The 26,173-nt window shown below is 41.4% G+C and overlaps 1 protein-coding gene across 3 annotated transcripts; it reads right to left on the bottom strand.

Annotated features, from left to right (window-relative positions):
- Positions 1-8,319: 8,319 nt before the first annotated feature.
- On the bottom strand, positions 8,320-25,419 carry meak7 (MTOR associated protein, eak-7 homolog). Of its 3 annotated transcripts, none has more exons than XM_063477566.1 (9): positions 25,347-25,419; positions 23,721-23,873; positions 23,194-23,457; positions 22,972-23,116; positions 22,660-22,871; positions 18,870-19,056; positions 13,500-13,618; positions 12,354-12,533; positions 8,320-9,676 (listed from the first exon to the last, which is right to left on the bottom strand). In XM_063477566.1, exons 2-9 carry the CDS (start codon positions 23,865-23,867, stop codon positions 9,551-9,553), a joined length of 1,380 nt encoding a protein of 459 aa, XP_063333636.1. In that variant the 5' UTR covers positions 23,868-23,873; positions 25,347-25,419; the 3' UTR covers positions 8,320-9,550. The 3 variants fall into 3 exon arrangements, with proteins under 3 accessions (XP_063333636.1, XP_065327611.1, XP_063333635.1); XM_065471539.1 differs by having other exon boundaries at positions 22,972-23,107; XM_063477565.1 differs by having other exon boundaries at positions 23,721-23,904; positions 25,347-25,403.
- Between the last annotated feature and the right edge of the window lie 754 nt (positions 25,420-26,173).

Here is a 26,173-nt window from a genome sequence, read left to right as displayed (position 1 = left end):
TATTTATTGCTGTTTACACTTAGCTAGATTAACATGATGGTGTTGTGTTTAGTATGTTGCTTTGTTGTTTTTTTTGCTTGTTTTCTCTTCTTTTTCTCTCAACAGGTGATCCAGGAGATTTTTTTTTTTTTCTCTTTGTCTTTGTAAGTGCCCTTTCTCACTGTCCCTCTTCCCTTCTGTTTTTCTTTTCCTTCCTCTCTTTCTTTCTCCCTTTCCTATCCCCCAATCATGTCTGTCTCATCTGTAACTACTGAAAATAAAATAAATAATAACAACAAAAGTTGATCAAATGGACCAATACGGCAATGCCATGATGATCCATTTGGCAAAATAAATCCATTTGGTATCCTTGTTGGTCTTCAGACAACAATTCTGACGGCTAAAGAACCAAATGGGACAGACAAAAAAAACAAAAAAAAAAAAACAGATTATTTTTGAAATATATATTATATATATATATATTTCAAATATGACAAAATGCTGATTTTACAGCAGCAAAATTATTTAATCTCTGCAGTTTAAACATTAAATAAGCTTTCTGCCTGCATTGAGTGGCTAGTCATACAAGTGGAATCATTAAAAATGCATTATTTTATATTTATTACTTTTTTTTTACAAACACACACACACACACACACACAAACACACAAACACACACACACACACACACACACACACACACACACACACACACACAGGAAGAGCAGCAACCCTTCAACAGCAACATTGTACCTATCAGGTAAAACATAGGTTACGTTTGCTTTGTCCCCACCTGACGACAGTGACAGAGTAGGTGCTCTCAGCACCTACTCTGCTCACCCTCATCTTCACCAGAATCTTCAGCCTCTCCCTATACCAGGCAGCCATCCCACCCTGTCTAAACTCAGCCACAATCATCCCAGTGCCGAAGAAGTCTCCCATCACTAGCCTGAAGGATTAGCGCCCTGTGGCCCTCACTCCGGTAATCATGAAATGCTTTGCTCCTGAAGTTGACAGGATGGTGTTCAGAGAACAACCTGGCACTGAACACCAAGAAAACTAAAGAGGTGCTCTGGGGAGGTAACCACATTTACTCAGGGCCTTCTTGATGTGATGTTCTTCTGCCTCCCTGGCCGCTGTGTCAGTGGGGATGGTGTTCGCTCTGTGTTGTAGCGTCCTGATGACACCCAGTTTGTGCTCCAGTGGATGATGAGAGTCAAACCTCAAATACTGATCCGTATGCGAAGGTTTACGGTACACATCAGCTTTTAGATGTCCCCCATTACTGATGGGGTCAGTTTGACTCTCATCATCCACTGGAGCATAAACTGGGTTTATCACCCCCGACACAAACAGAGTAACATAGTGTACGCTGTTAAGTGCAGGAGGATTGCCAGGATTTCTACATCGGGGAAACCAAACAACCTCTGGCGCAGCGGATGGCACAACACAGAAGAGCTACCTCGTCAGGCCAGGACTCTGCAGTCTATTTACACCTACAGGCCAGTGGACACTCTTTCAATGATGAGGATGTACACATCCTGGACAGGGAGGAACGCTGGTTTGAGGGCGGAGTCAAGGAGGCCATTTACGTGAAAAGGGAAAGACCATCTCTGAATCGAGGAGGGGGCCTAAGGGTACATCTGTCACCATCTTACAATGCTGTGATTGCAGCCATTCCCCAACTCTCTGTGAATGGTACTCATGGTCATTGATCAGTGGTTATTGATCAGTGGGTTTTGGTCAGTGGTTGTTGATCAATGGTCATGAGAATTTGCATAATTATGATGAAGGAACTGACCCCCCAGCCCATTGTTCCTTCAGTGGGCTGGTTTCAGTCGTTATGCAAATGTACTGTTTATAAGCCACGTTCACACTGCAGGTGAAAGCGCATCAAATCCGATTTTTTTGACCCTATGCGACCCATATCCGATCATGGTATGACAGTGTGAACGGCACAAATCTGATATTTTCAAATGCGATCTGGGTCACTTTTGTATGTGATACTGAATCCGATACATATCTGATGTTTTAGAAAGCGACTGCTGTTTGATGGTCATGTCGCATTAAATCTGTCTTTTACGTCACTGACACGAGACAGATGCCAATTATCAGCGCCGGAGAAGACATCGTGAACGCTTCCTGGCCATCCAGTGTAGATGTCAGTGAAACTGTTGGGAAGACAACGTTGGAGAAACGTGAACATTTTATTTGTACTGTATAATCTGCAGATTCTGACAGAAATCTGCAACTATCCTTTGAAGCACCGCTCCTCTAAAACAGCAATAAGGATCATTATTAGGTTATCTACATTATTATGTAAATAACAAAATAACTTAAAACAACAATTGGGAAACGTAAAGTCCGAAGTCTTTATATTAAGGCCATCAGTCAAACAATACTGTTTGCTCTGGGTCCAAACAGAGCGCGTTGTGTGTGACGTCTTCTTTTGCGCATGCTTTGAGCGTTCACACTGGAGAGCGTTTGCTGTCGCATTTTATTTGTAGTGTGAACAAGCAGACAAAAAAATCAGATTTGATCAAAAAATCGGAATTGAGCATTAAGACCTGCAGTGTGAACGATGAGTGACGAAACATTTCTCCCACTGAAAACGCTACGTCCAGATGAACAGAATCAACTGGAGAAATACTGTTCATAGTAACCCACATAGAAAAATTGGTATGGCCCAGATCTGGTCCACACAATGTGCTTACACATGGCCCACATACTGCAAAGAATGACGGCCCTTTGGTGGCTTTGGTTTGCCAGAGGTGGCCCACACATGGGCCAGCACAAGGCCAGTTGCAGACACACTGCTGGCCCTGTGCTGGCCCAGAACAGTTTCAGCTCTGGCCCCAGATGTCAGCCTAATGTGTAGCTTAATCAAGCCATGTAATAACAACATGTGCCGTATTTAGCACAGAATGTCTCAACAAAGGTAATGCAGCAAATTTATTTTGAATTGAATGATTTATATAATTCAGAATTAACATTATATCAATATATCAAATAATACTGCTGCTGGAATATAATAGTGCAAAAGTAACATGACGAAACTCTGTTCAGACTGTGAATCTTATATAGTGATTTCCTACTCTCCCAGAGTACTCAAAGCGCTCTGTAGAACATGCCACAGTCACTTTCTCTAAACTGAGTGCTTCCTAACTACATTCACACTCCAATGGATGCACCAGAGAGAAACTGGGGTTAGTATCTTGCAGGCATGCAGACTGGAGGAGCCAGGGATCGAACCACTACCCTTCCAATCAGTGACCTGCTCTATCTCCTGAGCTACAGCCACCCAGTGGTAAACATGAGTAAACCGTCACTAGGTTTTGGATAAAGTGTACACTCACAAACCTGCATTTGAAATGTTGGCTACCATAGCAGTATAGTATTGCAACATGGCATTTGGGTCTTCTAACTAAAATAGGAAAATAGGAACATAAATAGTGCCATCATTGCCAGACCTGGCCCACATCTGGTTGACATACACCCTGCCATGACACCAGTCAGTCAGAAGTGCCAGCTTGATGCTGACCCGAGCCAGGCCTGTTTTCTATGAGCCTGGGCCACATAAACCAAACCACAATCGAGCCAGATGCAGCATACCATCACATAAACAGTGCCATCTACGCCAGGCCTGGCCCATATCTAAGTGACATACCACTTAGGGGCAGGGATAGCTCAGTAGGTAGAGTGGTGGCCCCATGATCGGAAGGTCGGGGGTTCGATTCCCCTGAACAGCTACCCTGAGGTACCTTGAGCAAGGTACCGTGCCCAATGGCTGCCCACTGCTTCACTGAGTGAATGGGTTAAATGCAGAGAGGAATTTCCCCACGGGGATCAATAAAGTACACTTTCTTCTTACCATGCCAGAAGTCAGCCAGCAGTGCAGGCTTGACACCAGATCTGGGCCAGACCTGTCTGCTATGTGGGATATAGTGCTGCAGAACTGTGCACCCCCCCATTCTTTTCCCACATGTTTGCACTGAGTAGGAGATGCTCTGTATCCCATTGTACATGTGTACAGTGACAATATTCTATATAGTATGATGCCATTCCATATTGGATTCCTGATGAATTTGGGTTGTTGTTGTTCAGCCTGTTTCTATGTGCCACTTTTTAACTTTGAGCACCCATCCCTTCAAACATCTCAGACTCACCAACATAGCACAGCTAAGTTTTTCCATCAATGTGAGTACTAATGTTAACTCTGAGTCATGTCTGTAGCCAAGAAAGTGAATTCAGGGTATCAAAAAAGAAAAAAAGGGAGTGGGGGAAGGAGAAAGCAAGCTGCTCGCAAGAAAGGTGAGCAGAGCACAACTAACTCGTCATGATTCTAGCATACATGCCGTTTATAATGTTCACATGTTTGGAGTACAAAACTACAGTTTCCTAAATACAGTTACTATTTCTTTTGTAACTCAAACATGGTATACAAAGAAAATTACATGTAATTAAAATAAAAGCAGAATCCAGGCACAAATGTCTGATTGTGAAATGCAAAGCAGGCCCAGACATTTTTTTTCTTTATCGTCATGAAATATCGTTTTTTGACTCTGTTTCTGCAGCTACAGACCACAAAACTTACTCTTTATCTAACCCCCTGTAACTCAGATCCTACTAAAGTGAAAGTACATTCGTTTTTTCATTTCTTGCTTTAAACATCTTATATACACGCTGGCCACACGTTGGGCTGGTGTTGGAAACACAGATTTGGGTCCATGTTGCCATGTTAGCATCACACAGTTGCTGCAGATTTGTCAGCTGGACACCCATAATGCAAATCTCCCATTTCAAAACATCCCAGGTTTTCTGCTGGACTGATCTGAGTTCAGTGAACCCAATGTTGTGTTTGAGGTAGCTGAGCGCTGTGACACGGTATGTCATCCTCCTGGAAGCAGTCATCAGAAGACACGGTCGTAGTAAAGAGATGGACATGATCAACAACAATTCTCAGGTAGGCAGTGATGTTTGAACGATGCTCAGTTGGTACTAATATTTTGCTGAAAATGTGCAAACTGTAGTCTCGGTTTCTCAGTTTGGTCTTCTGCTGCTGTGTCTTGTGCATTCAGAGATGCTCTTCTGCACATCTTGGTTGTAATGAATCTTTATTGGTGTTATTTGTGCCTTCCAGTTAGCTCAAAGCGTTCTTCTCATACATCTGACATCAAGAAGGTGTTTACACCCGCTCACTGGATGCTTTTATCCTCTTCAGGTGATTCTCTGTGAATCTCCTCTATAAAAGATGGATGTGAGGAAAAATCTCACACCAACACTCATGTCACATTTTGGTCACCTTGACCATGTCAGCACACCTGAGTTGCTGCGATGTGATTGGTTGATTATTATTCGTCTTAAAAAGCAGTTGAACAGGTGTATCTGACAAAGTGGCTGCTCACCGGATGTGAGTGAAAAATTATTATAAACCCGGGATGTCGTAGGCATTTGTTTCACCTGCGTTAGTCATAGGTCCAAACTCCAAAGAAAGAGCATGAGTATTTTCACTCGCTGAAACGTACTGGAAGCATTTGTTCATCAAATGTTTTATAAATATCTTTTTAGCCTCATTTCCTTTACTCTGCATTTATAGTCGGCCTATTTTCAGAGAGGAAATTTCCCGCTGCTTCTTCTGAGCAAAGAATGATTATTTACAGCTGAATTTCCTTTTAACTGAATAAAACAGTAAATGTAATATGTCCTTTGATAGCAAATTAAGTTTGAGGTTTACTAGGTGACATCAGACCTATAGAAAAGTCAGCATGTGTGTGGATCAGGATGAAGAGAATAAAAACCCTGCTCTGCCAGACAAAGAAGAAAAAGCTACAAAGATGAATATTTTAGAAAATATGACGACACAGTCAATTATTTTACAAAGCCTACAGGGACATTTTAATACCACAAGTTGGAGAAACTATTCCGAAGAGTGTAAAATACGAGATGATCCCAGATTACGTTCATTTCTGGGAATATAATATTAAAATCATTTCCTTACACAAATACAATAAACATAAATGTTTATGGGCCCAGAGCCGTCATGCTGCTGTTTGAAGTGCTGTAAGACTATCTGATAGATTTGCATGTGTAACTTGTCTCAGTAATTTGCATGATAGCGAGAGAGGAGCGGGCGAGACGGGAGGAGGTGAACACAGAGCTGCTTTCAGCCACTGATCAGCTGTTTGTATTAGCAGTTATTCATCTGTGCGTCGTGTCGGCAGACATAAAGTCACATTCGAGCAAAAGTGAGAAATGGGTCAAAGTAGCTACAATAAAGTGTACATACAGAAAATAACCAATAAATAATGAATACACCAGATTTCAGAGCTCATGTTGCTAACACTTACTATGCTAACTCACAGAGTCTAATTTGTTCCAGCTGAGTGAACAAAATCTGCACCGTGCACTTTTTTAACAGCTGACTGAACTCTGTGGTCACTTTAGATAAAGAAATAACATTAAGCTGCTTTTCTGTGTCTTCACATCCATCAACCGTATTAATGCAACATTACCGATTTCCTGTTTGTGCAGCTGAACACATGAACATATTATATTAACACATATACACACCAGCATATCGACTGGTGTGTAACAGAAGTGGATTTCCTAAAGCTGCTCGTGGATCAAGTGGCTCTACAGCGACGAAAAGACAGGGTGTGTTTGTCCTGACCTGAAAATAAAAGTTTGAGGGCTGTTTCCCATAAACTGTTCAGTAAAGTGAGATTTACAGAGTGCTGGGACAGAGGAAGGCTATTAGCTGCACCTCTGTACAACACGTCTGTTAATTCTTCAGTTACTGATCCCTAAAGGTTATATTGGGGGATGTTTTTAGGGGAAGCATTTGCATACATTTACATGTAAGGCTGAGCTGTGACACACTAGACTGTGGTTACAATTGTGGGGTGTGGCAGAAATAAGAGAGGCCTAAAAGAGGCCTGTGTCTACAACTGAGCCAGATGCCTGACTGCTGATGGTAAGACCCAGCCATTTTTTGGGCATGACAATTCAGTTAAGTGGGTGTGAATTAACTGGCTCGCTTAACAAACAGGTGAGCTCAGTCAGTGGCTCATTTGTCTTGTGGGCCTGATATAGAGATCCCAATAGTCTCTCAGTTTACACCACCTCAGCTCAATGAGCTGGCGTCGACATGAAGAAAAGGTTTCCTGGACTCTGCAATCCTGATCTTTATCAGCGTAACCACAGAATGAGTCAGTGCCAGAGCTGCTCAGGCAAAGGTCTGCATCACTGCCTAAATATGGATGATGGAAGATGGATGATATGTCACCACTTCCTTGCACTGTGCCAAAGTGAAGCTAGCGTGTCTTGTAAACGGGCGACTTCAGGTGATATCGGCTCAAACCTGCAACCATTTTGGTTGCAGTTGACATCACAAGCATGAGACTGCAGGACACACGTCACTTCTAGTTTTGCTCCATCTTTAGACAACCTGAACATTTACAAAGCTCGCCTTATTTTGCAGCACATGGATGAAGTCTGTGAGCAGAACTAACAAGCTCCGCCCACAGGACTGATAAAAGAAGCCAGAATGGAAACGCCGAAAACTCTCTGCTGATCCTCTCGTGGCCCCTCGAAGATGGCTCCAATAGTGAGTCTGAACTTTGAAGCCTCAAAGCCTTTGCCTGCTGCCAACTGTGGGTGGAAAGATAAGCTATCAGCTAATTCTTGGATAGCAAGCTGCACCCATAAACCTACTTGGGGTGTGGTCGCAATAACTGACTATCCCGACAGTCCTGGGACTAAAATTTATAGATGTCTGCCAAGTGGCAACCTCTGGAGAAGCTTCTTAGTCACATGGTAGAGTACACCGTACTTTATTATTCCTTGTGAGCTTATTGGGAACCATAACTGTGCTTTATTTATTAGGGGCTCAAACTAGTGACTGAGACAATAAATACACATTGGAAGTGTTTAGTAAGGACACAGATCCAGGGAGCTGGAGGATGTTTTCCCTCTACAGTCTGCTTCAATACAAGCAGACGTCATTCTGAGACTTTACCCTGTCCGGCCATCAGACAGAATGCAAGGTTAACACACTTCAGCTACATCTATCTTTTAAATACAGTCGAAGAATCAACCATGGAAGCATTTAAAGTAGCGAGCGGCACCCATCTTCACACATTGCTTCACCTTTCACACCGGAGCAGAGCAGCTGCTGCTGTAAACTGCTGCAAAAACAGCAAAACAGCCTTTTAAATGAATAACAGCCAGTTAGTGCAACAAGTAAAGTGCTGCAGCTTCTCTGGACCAGCTCACTCTGCTGTTCATATGAGTAAGAAGGAAAATAACACCAAAAAATCAAAGCAAAACATAAAAAAGGCTTGAAATATTTCACTTTATAAGTAATATAATACAGATTAGATTACAGATTAAATAGAGATTTATTGATCCTCTCACTGATCAACCACAGACCTGCTTATCAGTCTAAGACACTGAACCATAAAATCACACGTGACTTACACTGCAAAAACCCACCTCCTTAATACTAGATAAATACACTTATTTTTGGTGAAGATTTGCTTAAAACAAGTGAAATTATCTGCCAGTGGAGTAAGTGTTTTTTTCTTACTAAGATTTCTTGAAATAAGAACAATATCGAGATTTAAATAAAGCTAAAAATAAGTCTTTTACACTTATTCCAGGCAACAAATCAGAACATTGAAACTTAAAATAAGCTTTAAACACTTATTCTAGGCAACAAATAGATAGTTAAATCTTAAAATAAGCCTTACACACTTATTCCAGGCAACCAATCACGGCAATTGAAACCTAAAATAAGCTTTAACCACTTGTTCTAAGCAAAATGTTGAAGAAATTAAATCTGAAAATAGGCATAAAACACTTATTCTAAGGAACAAATCAAGGCAAATAAACTAAAAACTAGTACATTAAATAATTTTAAAGATACACTGCAAAAATTACCCATCTTAAAATAAGTTTAAAAATAATAGATTGTAGTCTAAATCTTCTTAAATTTAGTGAAATAATCTGCCAGTCTTGATGAAATTCACAGTATCACATCTGCACAGACGCCACAGGCCTGCTGTGATACAGCATTCCACAGTCTTTGTTTATTTCGCTTTAACCCGTTAATTACTCAGCTTATCTGCCCAGAATCCAAGTCAGGATTTGGACTTTGTGCTAACTGGTAAGGAATAGTAAATCCAGGAATGTGTCCAGTTTGTAAAACAGGTAATCAAAGTTTCTGTTTCTTGTCTTCGTGAACTTTATCGGAAGGAAAAAGGAAGGAAAAAGAAGCTGTGATCGCCAGTGTTGTAAATTCCCTGAATTATTCCTCCAAGCTACGTCTCTTCAGTCTGATTCTTCACTTTGTGTTTTTTAATAGTGATAAAATGAATTCACACCAGTGCAGCTCAAATGTGAACACGTCCATCGTGCTCTCGCTGATGTAAAGCAGGCCTGAAACCTGCACACTGGTGACAAACCGCACTGTGCAGACCACCTTTAAGCTCCCTTTAAATCCACTTATGAATTAGTAACTGGGTAGACTGGGGCATGAATGGAAGCGATATATAGCTGGGTGTGTTTACAGTCACTCCTGGTCATCCTCTGGTTCTCTGAGGCCCTGACTGTGCATGGTCTTCCCTGTGATCTCCATCAGGGCCTGGGCCTCTGGATCCACATCCAGGATGCTCTTCTTACCTCCACCCTCCTCACCCTGTAAAGCAAAATAATAGGCACAGAAAATAAAAACACAGTTTTTAAAGGAAACAGCAGGTTCATGCAGAAGAACTGCAGCTCTTGTGGTGCAGTGCATGCTCTGTGCATGCACAGATCAGCATTAGAGTGCAACAAAATCTATCAGATAAAAAACATCGTCCTCAGTGTGAGTGTGCCATTAGACAAATTCTGCTGTGTGAAATGTCACCTTCATATATTATTATTGCAATATACAACTGCACAAAAAGTTAGTACTCTGTGCATATTTATTACCTTGAAAAATAATTTAGGAAAGTAACATAAAGTGAGATTTGTGGAGTACTAGGACACTGGGCGATAAACTGGTTTCTAACAGCACCACTGTCTGCTAAACCTGCAGAGTTACTGATCCCTAAATGTTATTTAGGGGGATGTTTTGATGGGAAGTCTTTGCATACATTTACATGTAAGGCTGAGCTGTGTTGTGACACAGAGACTGTTGGTTACAGTGGTGGGCGTGGCAGAAATAAGAATAAGAGAGACCTAAAAGAGGCCCATGTTTATGACAAAGCCACTTGACTAACAGCTGTTTGGGTATCACCTTGTTGCTGCACAATATTATTTTATTTCTGTCAAACTGTGCTATCTTTGGTATTACTTGTAGATTCAACAGAAGTAATAGGAACAAATGTGTTTTATGACAGGCTGCTAGTGACAAAATGCCTAAAAATGTAATTTAAGCATTTAATTTGAAAGAAATCTAAAGTTTAACTGTGAAAATGATCAGGTACAGGGAGTGGACTGAAAAAGCCGCCAATGTCCAAAGAAAACATTTGAAAGAGCTTCAAAAAGCCTGGAGAACGATTACTCAGGAGTCCTTTAAATTTAAAAGGAATTGCTCCTTGGAAATAAAATATGAAGAAATGAGGGGTGGCTCAAGACTTTTCCACAATATTGTATGCAGGGATACTAAACAGGAGATTCTGTCTGTTAGTCAGGAACTTTGAAGGAATAATGCATGTTTCCTCTTTGTCCTCTCTGGAGCATCCGAGTGTGTGTGGGAGTTTGTCCAACCGATCCACACGTGCACGTGGTGTCGGCATTCCATCCTGTGGGGGGCGCTTCTGAAGTTTGGACCATCTGGCTGGTTGCTATGAGCGATTCGGTCTCTGTGAAACCACAGTGAGAGTTTGGTCTTATTCCCAGTGGGTGCTGCACTTTTCCCGAGCTGCCCTTTGCCACCGATTCTGTTCGGAATTTTTATGGAGAGAATTTCTAAGCGTACAGAAGTGGAGGGGGTTTCCCTGGAATCTCGGAGCAGATCCTCTACTCCTGGTTCAGGCATCTAACTAGGATGGACTACGATGCCTATGGGGCGAGCCCCCCAGGGTGTGGATCACATATCTCAGCTGGTTTGAGAATGCTTTGGTTTTTACCCAGATGAAGCCGAGGAGATGACTGGGGAGAGCGAGGTCAGGATTTCTCTGCGTAGGCTGCTCCTTCCCACCACACATGTGGGGATGGATGGAAGGAACATGAGCTTTATGTATTTATTTCAGACAAGATTAGTCCATATCATTAAAGAAAAAAAACTATCCGATAGGGCCGGGCCATATCATACCATTCACGGTAACACCGGTATAATGTTGGGCAACGATAAGAAAATGAAATATTGCGATAGAATATGTGTAAAACGCGCATGCGCAGTGCCTTTGTTTTCATACGCACATGGCGGAAAAAGCATGGCGGCGACGGAGAATGAGAAGGGAGAAAGCGGATCGTTGAATGAAACGGATGAACCAGAATTGGTTTGTAAGAATGCTGCAGCTTCAGTGGTGTGGAACTGGTTTAGCTTTCGTCCGTCAGATACACAACAAAGCACTATTTTTGGTAGAGCATGCTAGTGGGCCGTCGTTATTACCGTGTTTTTTGGAAAATACGGCACACTTAAAATCAATCCTTTGATTTTTCTGAAAATCGACAGTGCCCCTTATAATCCCGTGTGCCTTATGTATGAATTCTGTTTGTGTTTATGACCTCGAAACAATTTTATGTGGTACAGGGCGCTCAAAAATCTGTCAAATGTTTTAGTACGACTTTGCTAAGCTACGAAGCCGCACCGCTTGATGGATTGTCGGAGCATTATGGCTATCGTAGGCAGGAGCCTCGCGGAGTGATACGTACTGTGCTTCAACATAATATTACCGTATTGTGTGTGTTTAACCTCTTTTTAAGTTTTGTGGATATTATACATGGTTATGCTGAGGATATGTCGGCCAATTTCCACTGGAAATGCCTTTTAGTTAAACTGTCAGCAAGGAATTTGCATTTGCACTGTTAAATTTTTTATATTATATAACTTTAATGCACATAAAAAAACCGCCGCTTGTTTAAGTGAAAATACATTGATTTTTTTTTTTGCACTAATAAAGTTGTGGAGTTGTAAAGTATTTTAAAAATGGACTCTAAAGAGAAACTTTAGTTAAGGCCCAAATCACACAAAATGCAAACATGTATTTCTTTGGTTTTAAACACAACGTTTGACGGAGATGTTGTTTGGCTGTTTGTGTTCAGACAGCCACACATTGTTGACTCCAGGTACACCGACTAACACCCAGTGCAAACCTTCTGACTCTAGGTCAGCACGGGTCTTTATTTTGCCGAGTTTATAGAAGAATTTGAACAAGTACTCTGACCTCCTCGGGCTCTGGGGGTTTTCCCACAGCCCACACTTCCATGGAGTCCAGGGTGAAGTCTTCGTCTCCAGAGAGCTGAGGGCTGCCATACGTTGTGCACTTGGGTCGTGCCCGGCTATGACCGCGGCCAAAGTCACTATCCAGCCACAGGCCAAAATAGCCGTGCTGACCGCCCATCCCCTGATGAACACCAGACAACACATCTTTATGTCAGTTAACACAAGCAGGGCACACAAAACAAATCATTTAATTTTTCGGGGGCCACTCAGGGGCAAATAAATAAATATCGTCTCTTTAGCCACTGTGTTCAGGAAACCAACCGAGTACTTTTCTATGCTGAAATCTAACCAGCAAGTGAAAGTCAAAGTGAAACGCCTGTGAAACCAAAACTGAGCAAGTGGAATAAAACCAAAACAACTGCAAAACACAAAAGTCCAAACGTGGACAGGAGCCGCTGCGTCCACGCTGAGGAACCTATGAAATGTTCAAATGATTTCTAAATGATCAGAAGATGTGCTTAGCTTGTCAGGTCAGGCTGAACATAGCTGCTGTATGAGGTACAGAGCCACCTACACCAAATCACAGCCACATGCTCCTGAGTATTACAGCCTGGTTACTGCACCGCTGAGATGATGATGAGATATTCCTGCACTTTTGTGGGACTTTCTGTTGAAACGCTTCTGATTCTGGACAAAATCGAAACTTTTACTCTTTTTAATTCTGCTGTCCAATTATTCGAGTCATCATTGGCAGATTTCTGTTTACTATCATCTGTAGACCCTCAAATGTCAAAGACAGCGCAGCTCTACACCATCATTGCACTGTGACAACAACAGGTGCACACTGATATCACTCTGAGTGTAGCTGTTGGATCAGTGAGCCAACACTGCTACCATCAGGTCAGAGATAACCAATATACTCAGCACACACCTCAGGAGAATTTTTAGATAAAAGGGTAAAAAACAAAGCTTTTTAAAATGCACTTTTACACAGACTGCTATGTTCCCTAAATTACATACAACTTCTCTAAAGATATTAAGGCTCTGGTAAAAGTAAGAGGGTTATGTCTGAGGATATCTGTGATGAGTACAGGCCCTGAGGAACTCCATTAATAAGTTCTCTCCAGCTGAACGAGTGTGGTCTCACCAGTCCGTTGGGCATGGTCTGCTGGTTCTGATTGAGGTACATGAAGTGTTGGTTGTATCCTGTTGCTGTATAAACTCTCAGTTTGGGGCTCACAGTGAACAGGAAGCATCTGGAGTCACCTGCACACACACACACACACACACACACACACACACACACACACACACACACACACACACACACACACACACACACACACACAAATATACAAATTATGAAGATGTGAGAGGAAAGTCAAGTGACAGCCCACAGTATTCAAACCAGTGGCGTTACTTCCTCAGTGTTTCATTTCATCTGTGTTTTCAGATGAGTCTCTACCTGCTGCGTGACATATTTGTATCTATTAGAGCCGACACACTTTCTTTCTTGTGGTTAATCTTTTACTGAGCTGTAAATCTCATCCGATTGCGTACTGCTGTGGAGCGCCTTAGAGAAAAACCAAATGATGGTTCAGTGATTTGACATTTACAGATGTCTCAAGATATGCACAGAAAAAAAAAGTTCTGCAAAGGATGAATAGGAAAGAATACGATTTTGAGTCAAAAGCTTGGACGCGGTTGTTCTTTGCACGCCGGCTTTCAGAGAGGTTTGCGTTTAAAATGCAGCCACGGCTCAGAAGCACAAACAGTAACACAGCGATTTATTAAGAGCTCTTTGCTCAAAACGAGCAGCAGCTTCTGGGTCAGAAAAATGAAGCCAATGTAGAAGAACTGCAGCTCCTCTCGTTAATGCAGACTTCAAAATGAGTCGAGGCCCACAGACTGCCCAAATTCACAACATTTAAAATGCAGACTAAAAAAATAATTTCTGTAATGTTGGTGCCTTCTGGAGCTGTTTTACTAATGACAAGTAATACGGCTGGTTGTTTGATACAGCACCAATGGTTTTACCAGAGAGAAAGTTATGCATCCATTTAATTCACATTGTCATTTTGATGCTAAAATCCACACACCAGCAGAGATGTAATTTGTATATTTACATATAAAATATTAAAGGAATATAACAAAATATGTATAAATATTTGTAAAAATTATCCTAGGTGCTTTTTTTAAACGTTTTATAATTTTTTGATTTGCTGTGTTTTTTTCAAATATTGTATTAGTCCAGTTAAGATAAGATAAGATAACCTTCCCCACACGTGGGAAATTTGTTTTGTTACAGCACTAAGTAAACAGTGCAAAGTCACATAGCAAAAATTAAAAAAAACCACTGGAATAGGATGAGATGATATGAATAAGAATAAGATACTGTACACAATAGAATAGAATAAAATAAAATACTATATACAACTGAGTAAAATACAGCGTTGTCAAAAAAGAATTGCACCTAGTGTTATTGCACATACGGCAAACACACACATCCACATGTGTGGATGTGTGTGTTTGGTCAGCTGTGAAGTCTTTGTTGTGGAGTCTGACAGCAGTGGGGAGCAAAGACCTGCAAAATCAGGTGACTCAATGCACTGAAATGTAATTCTAATGAATGAAATACACTTGAGAGAGAAATCGACATCATACCTCCTGACTGGATGGCGTGGAAAGTCGTGGTGTGGGCTAAGAGGGGTTACATCTTAAGTCACGATGTAGCTCTTCCACAGACATCTAAATCACGCACTAACTGGTGTATGTTCTGAATGACAATAAAGTATCAATTCTAATATATTTTATTCTAGTCTAGACTAGGGTTGCAAAATTCCTGGAATTTTCAAAGATGGAAACTTTCCATGGGAATAAACGGGAATTTATGGGAATTTATGGGAATTTTCAAAATTGAAGGTTGGCTCTTCTTAGGGAACTTAAATATAGTTGAGCAAAGTATATTTTAGCATAATAGTGACAAAAACAAACAAATGCAATTCAAATACACTTGAATATCCATGCCATTCCTTAATCACATGTACAGAGCACATGCTTGCTGCATGGCTATTGAGACCACCTACTGGCACTGTGCATGCCTCCATCACATGTACACATGGACCACACTTTTGAGCCTGAAGGACAAAGAGTATTGAAGGCACACATTTGAGCCTGTGGACTTAACAAGTGAGGTAAGTTTTGATGATATTATGGGAAAATATATTCATTAAATGTTTAAATTGTGAATATCACATAAAATGTATTAATCTGGTAGATAGCAATCTGATAAGATGCTAAATAAAATGCTAGCATCTGTTAGATGCTAAATAAGCCATAGCTAGTATAACATAAAGAAGATGCTAGCTTCCTCATTTGGCTGTTTTGTTTTGAAGATCATTCCAGTTGTTTAGCTAGCCTTACTATTTATATCTGTTTATTATCATATTGCAATTGTATTATTACGATCTCTTGCATTGCATTAGCATTTTTACAAGCTCTTGTTTTATTTTACAGAAAAATGCCACGTGCGCTATCATTTTACACCAGCTAATGTACAAGGGAAATCTGTATATATGTGTAAGTATTGTGATAAGACGTACGTGAAGAATGCCACAAAAATGCAGCAGCACATTGCAAAGTGCAAAGAAATTCCTCAAGGCCCAACACATGCAGCAGCCAGGAGTTCCACTCAAGGGGAAAATGAGTCTGTTTCAGCTGTATCAGAGTCAGATACCCACTCATCAGCTCCTGGTCCCTCTGGCATCAGAGGATTCTTTGATTTTATGGATGACACTAGCCAGAAAAACGCAGATGAGTGTTTCGCTCGTGCAATCTATGCAACTGGCTCACCCCTGATGCTGACATCCAATGTGTACTGGAAGAGATTTTTGAATGTTCTCCGACCAGCATACATTCCCCCAACCAGACATGCATTGTCTACTCATCTACTGGATGAAGAGTTCAGTCGAGTTCAAGCAAAGGTGAAACAGACCATTGACCAAGCTGACTGTATTTCAGTCATCTCTGATGGATGGTCCAATATCAGGGGACAAGGAATTATTAACTACATAATCACCACACCTCAGCCTGTGTTCTACAAGAGTGTAGACACAAAGGAAAACAGACACACAGGCCAATACATTGCAGATGAGCTAAAAGTGATCATCAATGACCTTGGACCAGATAAGGTTTTTGCACTGGTCACTGACAACGCAGCCAACATGAAGGTTGCCTGGGCACATGTGGAGACCTACCCTCATATAACTACTATTGGCTGTGCTGCCCATACACTAAATCTTCTCCTAAAAGACATAATGGCACTAAAAACAATGGACACTCTGAATAAGAGAGCGAAGCAAGTTCTGAAATATGTTAAAGGCAAACAAGTAACTTCTGCTACATTTCTGTCAAAGCAAAAGGAAAAGAACAAGAGTACTACACTGAAGCTTCCCAGCATAACGTGATGGGGTGGTGTTGTTATCATGTTTGACAGCCTTCTGGAGGGAAAGGAGTCTCTGCAAGAGATGGCCATATCCCAGTCTGTAGGCATCGACAGTGACATCAAGAAGGTAATCTTGGATGATGTGTTCTGGGAAAGAGTATCTAGCAGTCAGAAAATCCTCAAACCTATTGCAGCAGCAATAGCGAAGATAGAGGGGGATGGTGCCATCTTGTCAGATGTTCAGTGCCTTTTTGCAGAACTCAAAGAAGAAATCCAGACAATTCTGCCCACTTCCCTACTACTGAAAGCAGAGGAAACGGCTGTGGTCAAGTCATTGGAACAGCGGAGGGAGTTCTGCATGAAGCCAGTGCATGCAGCAGCATACATGCTGGACCCCAAATATGACAAGGGCAACGGTGCCTATGCGGTCATTACAGCCATGTCTGACCACCTGGGTCTCGATAAAGGCAAAGTTCTAGGCAGTTTGGCAAAGTATCGAACAAAGCAAGGCCTTTGGAAAGGGGATGGAATATGGCAGTCATGCCAGCACATATCTGCAGCCACCTGGTGGAAGGGACTATGTGAATCTGAGGCCCTTGCACCTGTAGCCTCCATCCTCCTCCAAATCACACCATCATCAGCCGCCTCAGAGCGCAACTGGTCACTGTTTGGGAACACCCACACAAAGGTTCGCAACAGGCTCACAAATGTGAGAGTGGAAAAGCTGGTCGGCATTCTACAGCTCTTTGAGCCTGACACAGAGCCACCCTCAACAAGGCTGGAAAGTGACACTGAAGAGGAAGACTCAGAGTTGGATGCTGAGGAAGTGGACATGTTGTTGGATGATGATGAGATCCAGGAAGAGTCTATTGACAGCAAAAATGAGAAAAGAGGATTGCTTGAAGGAAGATTTGCATGTTTAATGGGACGTTTTGGAGGATAAGTGGCATTATTCATTTAACCTTTTGAATGGGACTTTGTGGAGATGGACAGGGGGCATTTTTGAATGAGCGCGGTTAGAGGATGGTAATATTGAACTCAACATTTCTGTTTTTATTCATCCATGAAACAAGTTATTGAAACGTGTTCTATTCTACTGTACTTACAAATAAATTTGTTGAAATATCTGTTAAAAAAATTTTGCATGAAGGTTTTCTTATGATTTCTGTTTATATTTATGCTTGGAAATAATATATTCCCAGTTAGTTCTCCTAAATTCCCATTAATTTCCATAATTCCCATTATTTCCATGGAAAGTTTCCAATATGGAGTATTTCCAAAATTCCCAAGCTTAACTTACCATGGAAATTTACCGGAAACTTTTCGGAAATTTACCGGAAATTTTCCGCCCCTTTGCAACCCTATTCTAGACTAGAGAACAGGGGCTTCAGAAAGATGAAGAAATTCAGCTAGAAACAAAGTTTTTATGTGTGGCTTGTTTCATGTGAATCGTGTCTAAATCACAGCATCAAAGAACTTTTAGTTTTCTTTAAAAAAAAAGTAACTTCCTGCTCGGCCACTCAAGCCTGTGCAACAGACAGGTATGACTCGTACCCGTGAAACAAAGTTAAACATTCACTGATTTTTCTTTTAAATCTGGATGTATTACTTGGTTTTATGACAGTGCCAGCAGCTCTCAAAAACAGGTCACTGTGATTTGTGCGGTCCTTTCCTGTAGGACCACAATCAGAATGATTTATTTCACTTGGCTAAATGTTAGAATAAAATATTAAAATATTCACTTTGTGGCCCTTTTTACATTTTAGAGGAAACAGGAAAGCTTGGAGAAAAAAATGACATTAATGAAGTAACACTGTGGCAGATCATATATGCATCTGTCCTTTTATATGATTCTGATTACATAAACTCCCCAAATCAATCAAATTCTCCCTGAGCGGCTGCATAAAGGAAGACAATACTACTTAAAGAAGGATTATTTTGAGCTGTGAATCATGTAAAGCTACCCAAATACAGTGCAAGAATAAAAATGAGCATAACAGGTGGACTTCAGCTCTTTTGCAGTGGGAGCATTAGAGTTAATCTGTGGTGTGTAAGTCATACAGGCATACTTACCCTGAAACTGAGGTTTGACCTCCCAGGTGTGGGAGGCGAAGCCCCCAAAGACATGCCCCTTGGTGTCTCTGATAAGCAGCAGGGTGGGCCCTCGCTTCATCAGGCCGGCCACCATCCTGGTAAAGCTCTCCCCGTGCAGCCGAGTGGAAAACACAAGCCTCCAGGGGGCGCTGTAGCCATCTGGCAACTGGTGAGATTAACAGTGACGTGTGGAAGAATATGTGTGATATCTGATGAATGATTTGCTGTTATAATAAAAATCACACTACAACAGAGGAGGTGGATCGGGTGTCTGAAAGGTGACGGAGAACCTGTTCCCCTCTTGTTACTCAGATCACTGAATGTCTTGTTTCGCCACTTTGCATGACTCAGTGCTTTTAGTTCTTGTTATCCCACTAACACTCCCCCTATTCTTCGCAGCTTTCACCAGACTCTGCACGTGCGCTGCTAGAAAGACGAGTAAATGCTGTGCCAAACCCACTGACCAACCCCACTCAAAAGATACTTTGGCTGTTCCTTGAGGTTCCCCGACAGCAACTACTGCCCGCTCCACTCTGTTTGTAGTAGAGTATATACATACAAAAGCATGGTTGCTTGGCACATTCATTTAAATTAATGCACTCCCAGCCTCTCCCTAACCTAAAACTAACTCTACCTAGAAGTTAAAACCAAGTCTTTAGAAGGCGTGCGAAAATAAGAGTTGATCGAATTTCTTTTACAACATTTAATAACTTTGATTGTCTGAAGCTCAAACAAGTTCTCAGAGACACAGCCGGACAGGTTCACACACTTGCTTTTGTCTTTGGTTTCCTGTGACAAACTACTTCAATCGCTCACTCGTGAGCAGGCGAGCAGTTCTTGAGAAAGCTGCAAGCCACAATCTCTCCATTCTGCACGGCCATGTTTAGAAGAACACACACACATTCAGTAAGTACATCTTTTATTGTAAATATTTAGACAGTGATGCACCTTTTGTCATGACCTCTGTTTGAACCTCGTATCCACCCAAGTGTTAAAGCTACATGTTTACCTGTGATCAATATCAGTAAAAGCAGTGACACCTGCATGTGCACAATACAAGACATCTGAGCAAATTCTGATAGACTGGTGGTGATAAATGTGTTGCAATAGTTAGTCGATTCATTGATTCTGATTACAGATTCTGGTTAATTACAAGGAACACTATGTAGGCGGCTACTTTCTGTTTTACTGGTTTAAAGAAAGCTTTTCCTTGTTTGAACATGAAAGCACCCCGAGCTTTCATAAATATACCAGAGACTCATATTAGAGTTGCAATATTTAATCAAGTAATTCCTTCTCCAATCAACAGAAAAACAGCTTGTAAAGGACTTAAATAAGAGAATAAAAAGGAGGAAGCCAAATGTCAGAGCTATTTGCTTGTCTTGGTCTCTAAACTTACTACTTGAATGTTTTTGCTTTTTTACTAACATGAAGAACAAAATTACAGCAAAAAATGGAAGATGCCAGCATGTCTGCAAACACTTGCTCCTAGTCGGTGGCTCGGTCTCAAGCCCTGCGTGACTTGACCTTACAGCGTCTTAGATGTAAACAGGCAAGTTAACGTTACATGATTAGCGGTCATGTGACTGCAAAACCTTAATGGACGTCTATGGCAAAAACAGCGACCCGATTTGATCTCTAAAAACTGTCACGACACACTAAGAATAACATTTTGTAACTTTTTTTTAATCAGTCTCGTCTAAGAGGAGAATGATAAAGAAATCGACCCAAATGGCAGATGGCCCCGCCCCTCCCTGAGCCTGGTTCTGCCGGAGGTTTCTTCCTGTTAAAAGGGAGTTTTTCCTTCCCACTGTCACCAAAGTGCTCGATCATAAGGGGTCATATGATTGTTGGGTTTTCTCTGTATTATTGTAGCATCTACTTTACAATATAAAGCGCCTTGAGGTGACTGTTGTTGTGATTTGGTGCTGTGTAAATAAAATTGAATTGAACTGAATTAAGACGAGAGGATTAACCAGGTAAAGACTTTCTGAGTGACAGGCCATTAATGAGTGTGCAGTTTCACAGTTCGCTCAAGCCTTCGCTGGGTTTTTTTGGTTGCAGACCTGTGTTAATCAAGTCACCAAAGTTTAAAGAGTTAATTATCCAGCTGACAAAAGCAACCTGAGAAAAATTAAAGTTTGGAGAAACATCTTTGGATAGTTGGAGCCTTGTGAACGTTAATTTCACTTAGCTACATTTGATATGAGTTTGCTGATTTAGGATGACAAAAATCCTAAAATGAGAGAATAATGTCTTGTTTTTGCTCTTACTTGGCACCAGAGATGGGCAGTAACATGTTACTGTAATCTGATTACTTTTTTCAAGTAACGAGTAAAGTAAGGGATTACGCTGCATTACTGCGTTACTAAAACCGTGATTTCGTTTGCGAGAGTGTCTCCTGACAATGATGTAAGCGAGTGCGACGTTCGTGGCAACAGCTGTGTGCAGATCAACAATGGATCATATAACGAGTGCGGGAGAGAGTATGAGCGTGCAGCGTTTAAAGCGTGGTAGTACTGACCTTACTTTGAGTTTGATTCCATAAAAAGTGACAAAAACATTAGCGTCCGCTGCTCACTGCGTGGGAAGAAAACTTCTTTTTACAGCGAAAAAAACCCGTAAACTTCCGAGCAAGCATCGAGTGTATGCTGCCACGGGAATGTGAAATTCACAGAGAAACTCCCAGATCCTTCCACTGACATGACGGCTGTGACACACCTGCACCAGGGCAAACCTCCGCCTGCCCCACTCCTGCTAAACAGGTGAAAATAGAGCAACAGGACCGCTGAGTCTTTGATTTTATTTATTTTCTGCTGTGTTTTACTTGCATTTATTTGAAAGAGTGAGTGTAAACACAAAAAAATATTTTATTTTATATGCTGGAATGTGCAGAAAATAGGTTTAAATGTTAAACAAATTTCTTCCAGTCAGAGAATGTTGCATATAATTTAATGTTTACTTGATGCATAAAGTTAAAAGATTAAAACTAATAAAACAAGTTTTAAAAAGAGACTTTTTCCATTTGATCACATTTTGTATGATGGATTATGCAGAAAAAGTAGAATTGGGCTGAAAGATCTATTGTTTTATTACCTATTCAGGTTGTAAATCATGTTTTTAAAAAGTAACTAAGTAACTAATTTCTTTCTAAAATAAGTAATCAGTAAAGTAACAGGATTACTTTTGGAGGGAAGTAATCAGTAATTAGTTACTGATTACTTTTTTCAAGTAACTTGGCCAACACTGCTTGGCACCCACCTGTACAGACCACATCAGGTGCAGCCAGTAAAAAGATCTACTTACTGAACATACATATGTTAGACTGCGAGTGTAGCTACAGCATTACACTTCGTTGTACATGTACTGTGTACATTTGCTGTGTACATACATGTACAATAAAAGGCTATTCTATTCTATTCTATTCTATTCTATTCTATTCAAATAAAGGAAAGATTTGTCGTCTTCACACCAAGAAACAGCTTATTAATGTCACACAGGTATGAGAAATCTGAAGCAGCACCAGATAACTGATGTCAAGGTGTAGGTCTCATGTTGGAACTAGAATCGTCTGGATCGCTGCGTTTCTAAAAACTAGAGCACCTGAATACAGTTTATATGTTTGCTGTTTACACTGCAGTAACACAACACAACTAAGTTCTCATTAAGCAGGCAAAAACAGAAGTGTAACACCAAAATGTTTCAGGGTGTCTGAAAGTTTTTTGGTTTGACTCCATAAAAAAGCAAAAATATGCTGGTATATACTGACCAGTGGAGCCAGAAACATGAGGCTGGGGAGTTCTAGTAGACACTTCAGTTCATTCCAAGGCGTCTCCCTGCAGGGGGGCAGCAGCGTCGGGGCTGGCCGGCTGCTCAAAGACACACTCAGTCCCTCAGCTACCAGCAGCTCCAGGTACTGTGATACCTGCTGTACCCTGAAGATCCAGTCTTCCAGACAGGAAACATCACAAGCCCCCTCATCTAATGAGAAAAAGGGAAGTAGTAGATTTCAAGTAGATTAAGTTGGAGAAGTAGAAGTCAGAGTTTCTAAAATATTCAAGAACTTCCAAATCAGCTCTACCTGATGGTTTGAGCTCAGAGCACATCTGCTCTGCCAGGAGTTTTACACCCAGGGAGATGTCACCCATCCTCTCTGGCTTCCAGCCCTGCAGGCGTCCTCTGTGAACCAAAATCTGAACTACAGCAGAGACCAGGTCCTGGAGGAACTTTAGTGAAAGTGCAGGAGTGCTGTAAGAAGCACAGACAACAAATGCTGCAGAAACCAACACTACACTCTACTCACCTCCACCACCTGCTCACATGTGACAACTGATGCCGCCCCTGCCGCATGCTGGGACATAGCCATGACGAGTGGCGCACGTTCTTCTGCAGTTCCCCGCAGGGTGTCTGCAAGGAAGACGATCAACTGCTCTCGGCTGACTCCAGAGGGGCCGGCGTGTCCGGCCTTCCCCGAGGCTGCTGGAGCTGCCAGTCCAGGGTCGATGCTGGACATGCACCGGTAGACCCTCCTCACCATCGAGTCCGGTGCCACACTGCCCACTGATGACTGGGAGAAACAAAATGTTTAAAGAAACCTGGTGACAGAAAGCACCTCTACACCAAGTAGTCAAAGCATCATAGTCAGAAAAACAAATCCTGCCTGATAGGAAAAGCTTAAAGATGTACAAATGGAAAACTGGACTGCCTAAAACATGTGAAACCTGATGTAATGAAGTCGTGATATTACATTCAAGCTTTTACCTGTTCCATCTGCTGACACATTTTTAAGTCTTATTTTGAAAATATTTAGTACTGCTTCCACAGTCACACCTGCAGCATCTCCAGCGTTATGGTCTTCCCTGCGGTGCCCCCAGCACCACCCTGGAGCTTGTCAAAAACCCCCTCAACCACAGGTCGCTCCTCGGGACGGAAACGGGCCAGCCGCTTCTGCACCACCACACTCTCAGCGTTACCCATGATGTTCTAGAATGGAAATCATCATTGTGTGTACGTACTGCCAGGCAATCCAATTCAAAGAAAAGAAAAGCAAAACAATATTACATTTGAACCAATCTAAAGATAAATCGATATCAATGAAAAGAGAAGCAACGGCTATTTTTTTTAACCACTGGGCGAGCGGCGGGGTACACCCTGACAGGTCGCCAGGCAGTCACAGGGCTAAAAGTCAAAGAAGCGAAACCAGGTGATGAGTTTATGGGCTCGGTTAAAGAAGCTAAAAAGAAAAAAATTTGATGATAAATGAATCACATTTAGAAATTAAGAATACATATTGTACCAAAGACAAAAATGTAGCTGGGCATAAAAAGTGAAGCCAATGTGCACCTGCAAAGGCGGCAGGGGCGACTCCCATGGTTGCAAAAAGACTTCTGGTTGCATAGAAGTCTAAGGGAAAATCAAACTCTGCTCCCTTATGAAGCCACCTGATTAAACACTTTCTGAAGAATTTATGGGCTCAGTCTTCAGAGGCATCATAGAAGGGGGCAGACTACCCAGGGAGGTGGGAGGGGACTGGGCAAGTTCCTAGTTCTTTCTAACCAGGATGACCTCTGAACAGCGAACATCGAGACATGTGACAGGCATGTCTGGGACCAGGTTTGCAGGGCTTTGGGACACAATGAGCAGCAGCACTTAGATGCTTTATGATGAACTTAATTGTCTGATTAATAAAACACTATGTTCAGCAGCTTCTCCTGAGATCTCTCCTGGTTAGGCAGATGTGTAAGCGCCACTGTGGGCTCACTAACTGGCTCAGTGAATACGTTGCACTCCCAGTGCTGATTAAGCTTTATCATTTAGTGGTGACTCTATAGTGGCCTGTATATTATGCCCCTCCGATGAATATGAATGGAAAGAACACAACAGCAGAAACGCTAGATTTTATAATGTAGTCCAGCACACATGGACGGATGGACCTACATGTGTTTTCATTCTGTCTTAATCAGCTGCTGATGCCTGAAAACAAGTTTAAATTTTTTGTCTTTCTGAAGGCGTTTCTAGATTCCCGAAAAACTCATCCAACCATCCGAGAATAAAAACAGCAGCTTCACTGAGTAACCTGCGACAGTTTTAACTGCTTTCTGTGGACGCAGCCATCTTTGTTTGGACTCAGGAATCGCAGGTGCACCCGGGAAGGAGTACAAAATTACTCTTTATCATTGCATTGAGGATATTTTGTCCACCCGATGATTAGAGGAGTCCTTGGCTATTCTAAACATACACACAGAGATGATTTAAGAGCGTTTAAAACGAAGCTAGCCAGGCTACTTTTCATCAGTGGTTAGCTGACACCTGGATGAATGCTGGGGTTAAAGTAACAGAGCCCAGCACTGCTTCATGATTATCCTTCACCGAAAACGTCGTGTTTGATTAACGAAGACAGATTTTATGCACCGCGGTCTCCGACAATAACAGTAAATGTGTCCGTGAGGCGCAAACCTTTGAATGAAACAGCTGCTAAAAGCTTTCCATCCTGTGACAGCAACACTTCCGGGTCTTGCAGGAGCAACAGCCAATGAAAGAACGAAATGTCCACGCGCTTCAGGGAGGGGGCGGAAACAATGCGCGTGAGTAGCCTGGGCATACCAGTTGTATTCATACAATATTTCTGAACATGATTATCAGATAGATAATACTATATACTCAAAAATAAATGGTATACTATAAATACTATTCGAGCAATTTGTACGACGTACATCATTTTTTTAATATTTACATAAAGTGACATGGGTATGATAATATTGAAACATTTATTTTTAGCAGGTATTTGTCATATGTGCATATGAAATGATGAAGTGTAAAATTTGTAGCATTATGAAAAACCATGTGTGGAGTTTTTAAAAAATATCCAATGAAGGCCATATTTATCCTTGAAAAAACGTCATAATTTCATAGGCAGGCGATTACTGTGAATGTGACTTTATCAAATGAAAGGAAAGACTTTGTAATACCACATAAATAGGCTTGCATCATATCTCATTTCTTTCAGCACACTCTTACATGAATGTATTACAGAACACAGATCCTGGGGCCCGTCACATCAGAGGGCTCCTGATTTTTAGAATATATACATGAAGTAACACAGCTCGATGACAAGACACAAAACAACTAAAATCGATAATCAATCCCATAAAGACAAAAAAGAACCACAGGAAGAAGAAAAACAACTACAAAGAGACTCTAAACTCTCAAAATACCCACAAAGAAAATGATACAAAGGTCTCAAGGATATATTTTTTTTAAAAAGAAAACTAATTCTGCAGTTT

The sequence above is a fragment of the Pelmatolapia mariae genome, linkage group LG7 (assembly GCF_036321145.2).
Source record: "Pelmatolapia mariae isolate MD_Pm_ZW linkage group LG7, Pm_UMD_F_2, whole genome shotgun sequence".
NCBI lineage: Eukaryota > Metazoa > Chordata > Actinopteri > Cichliformes > Cichlidae > Pelmatolapia > Pelmatolapia mariae.
This window is presented reverse-complemented; position numbering and strand designations above follow the sequence as displayed.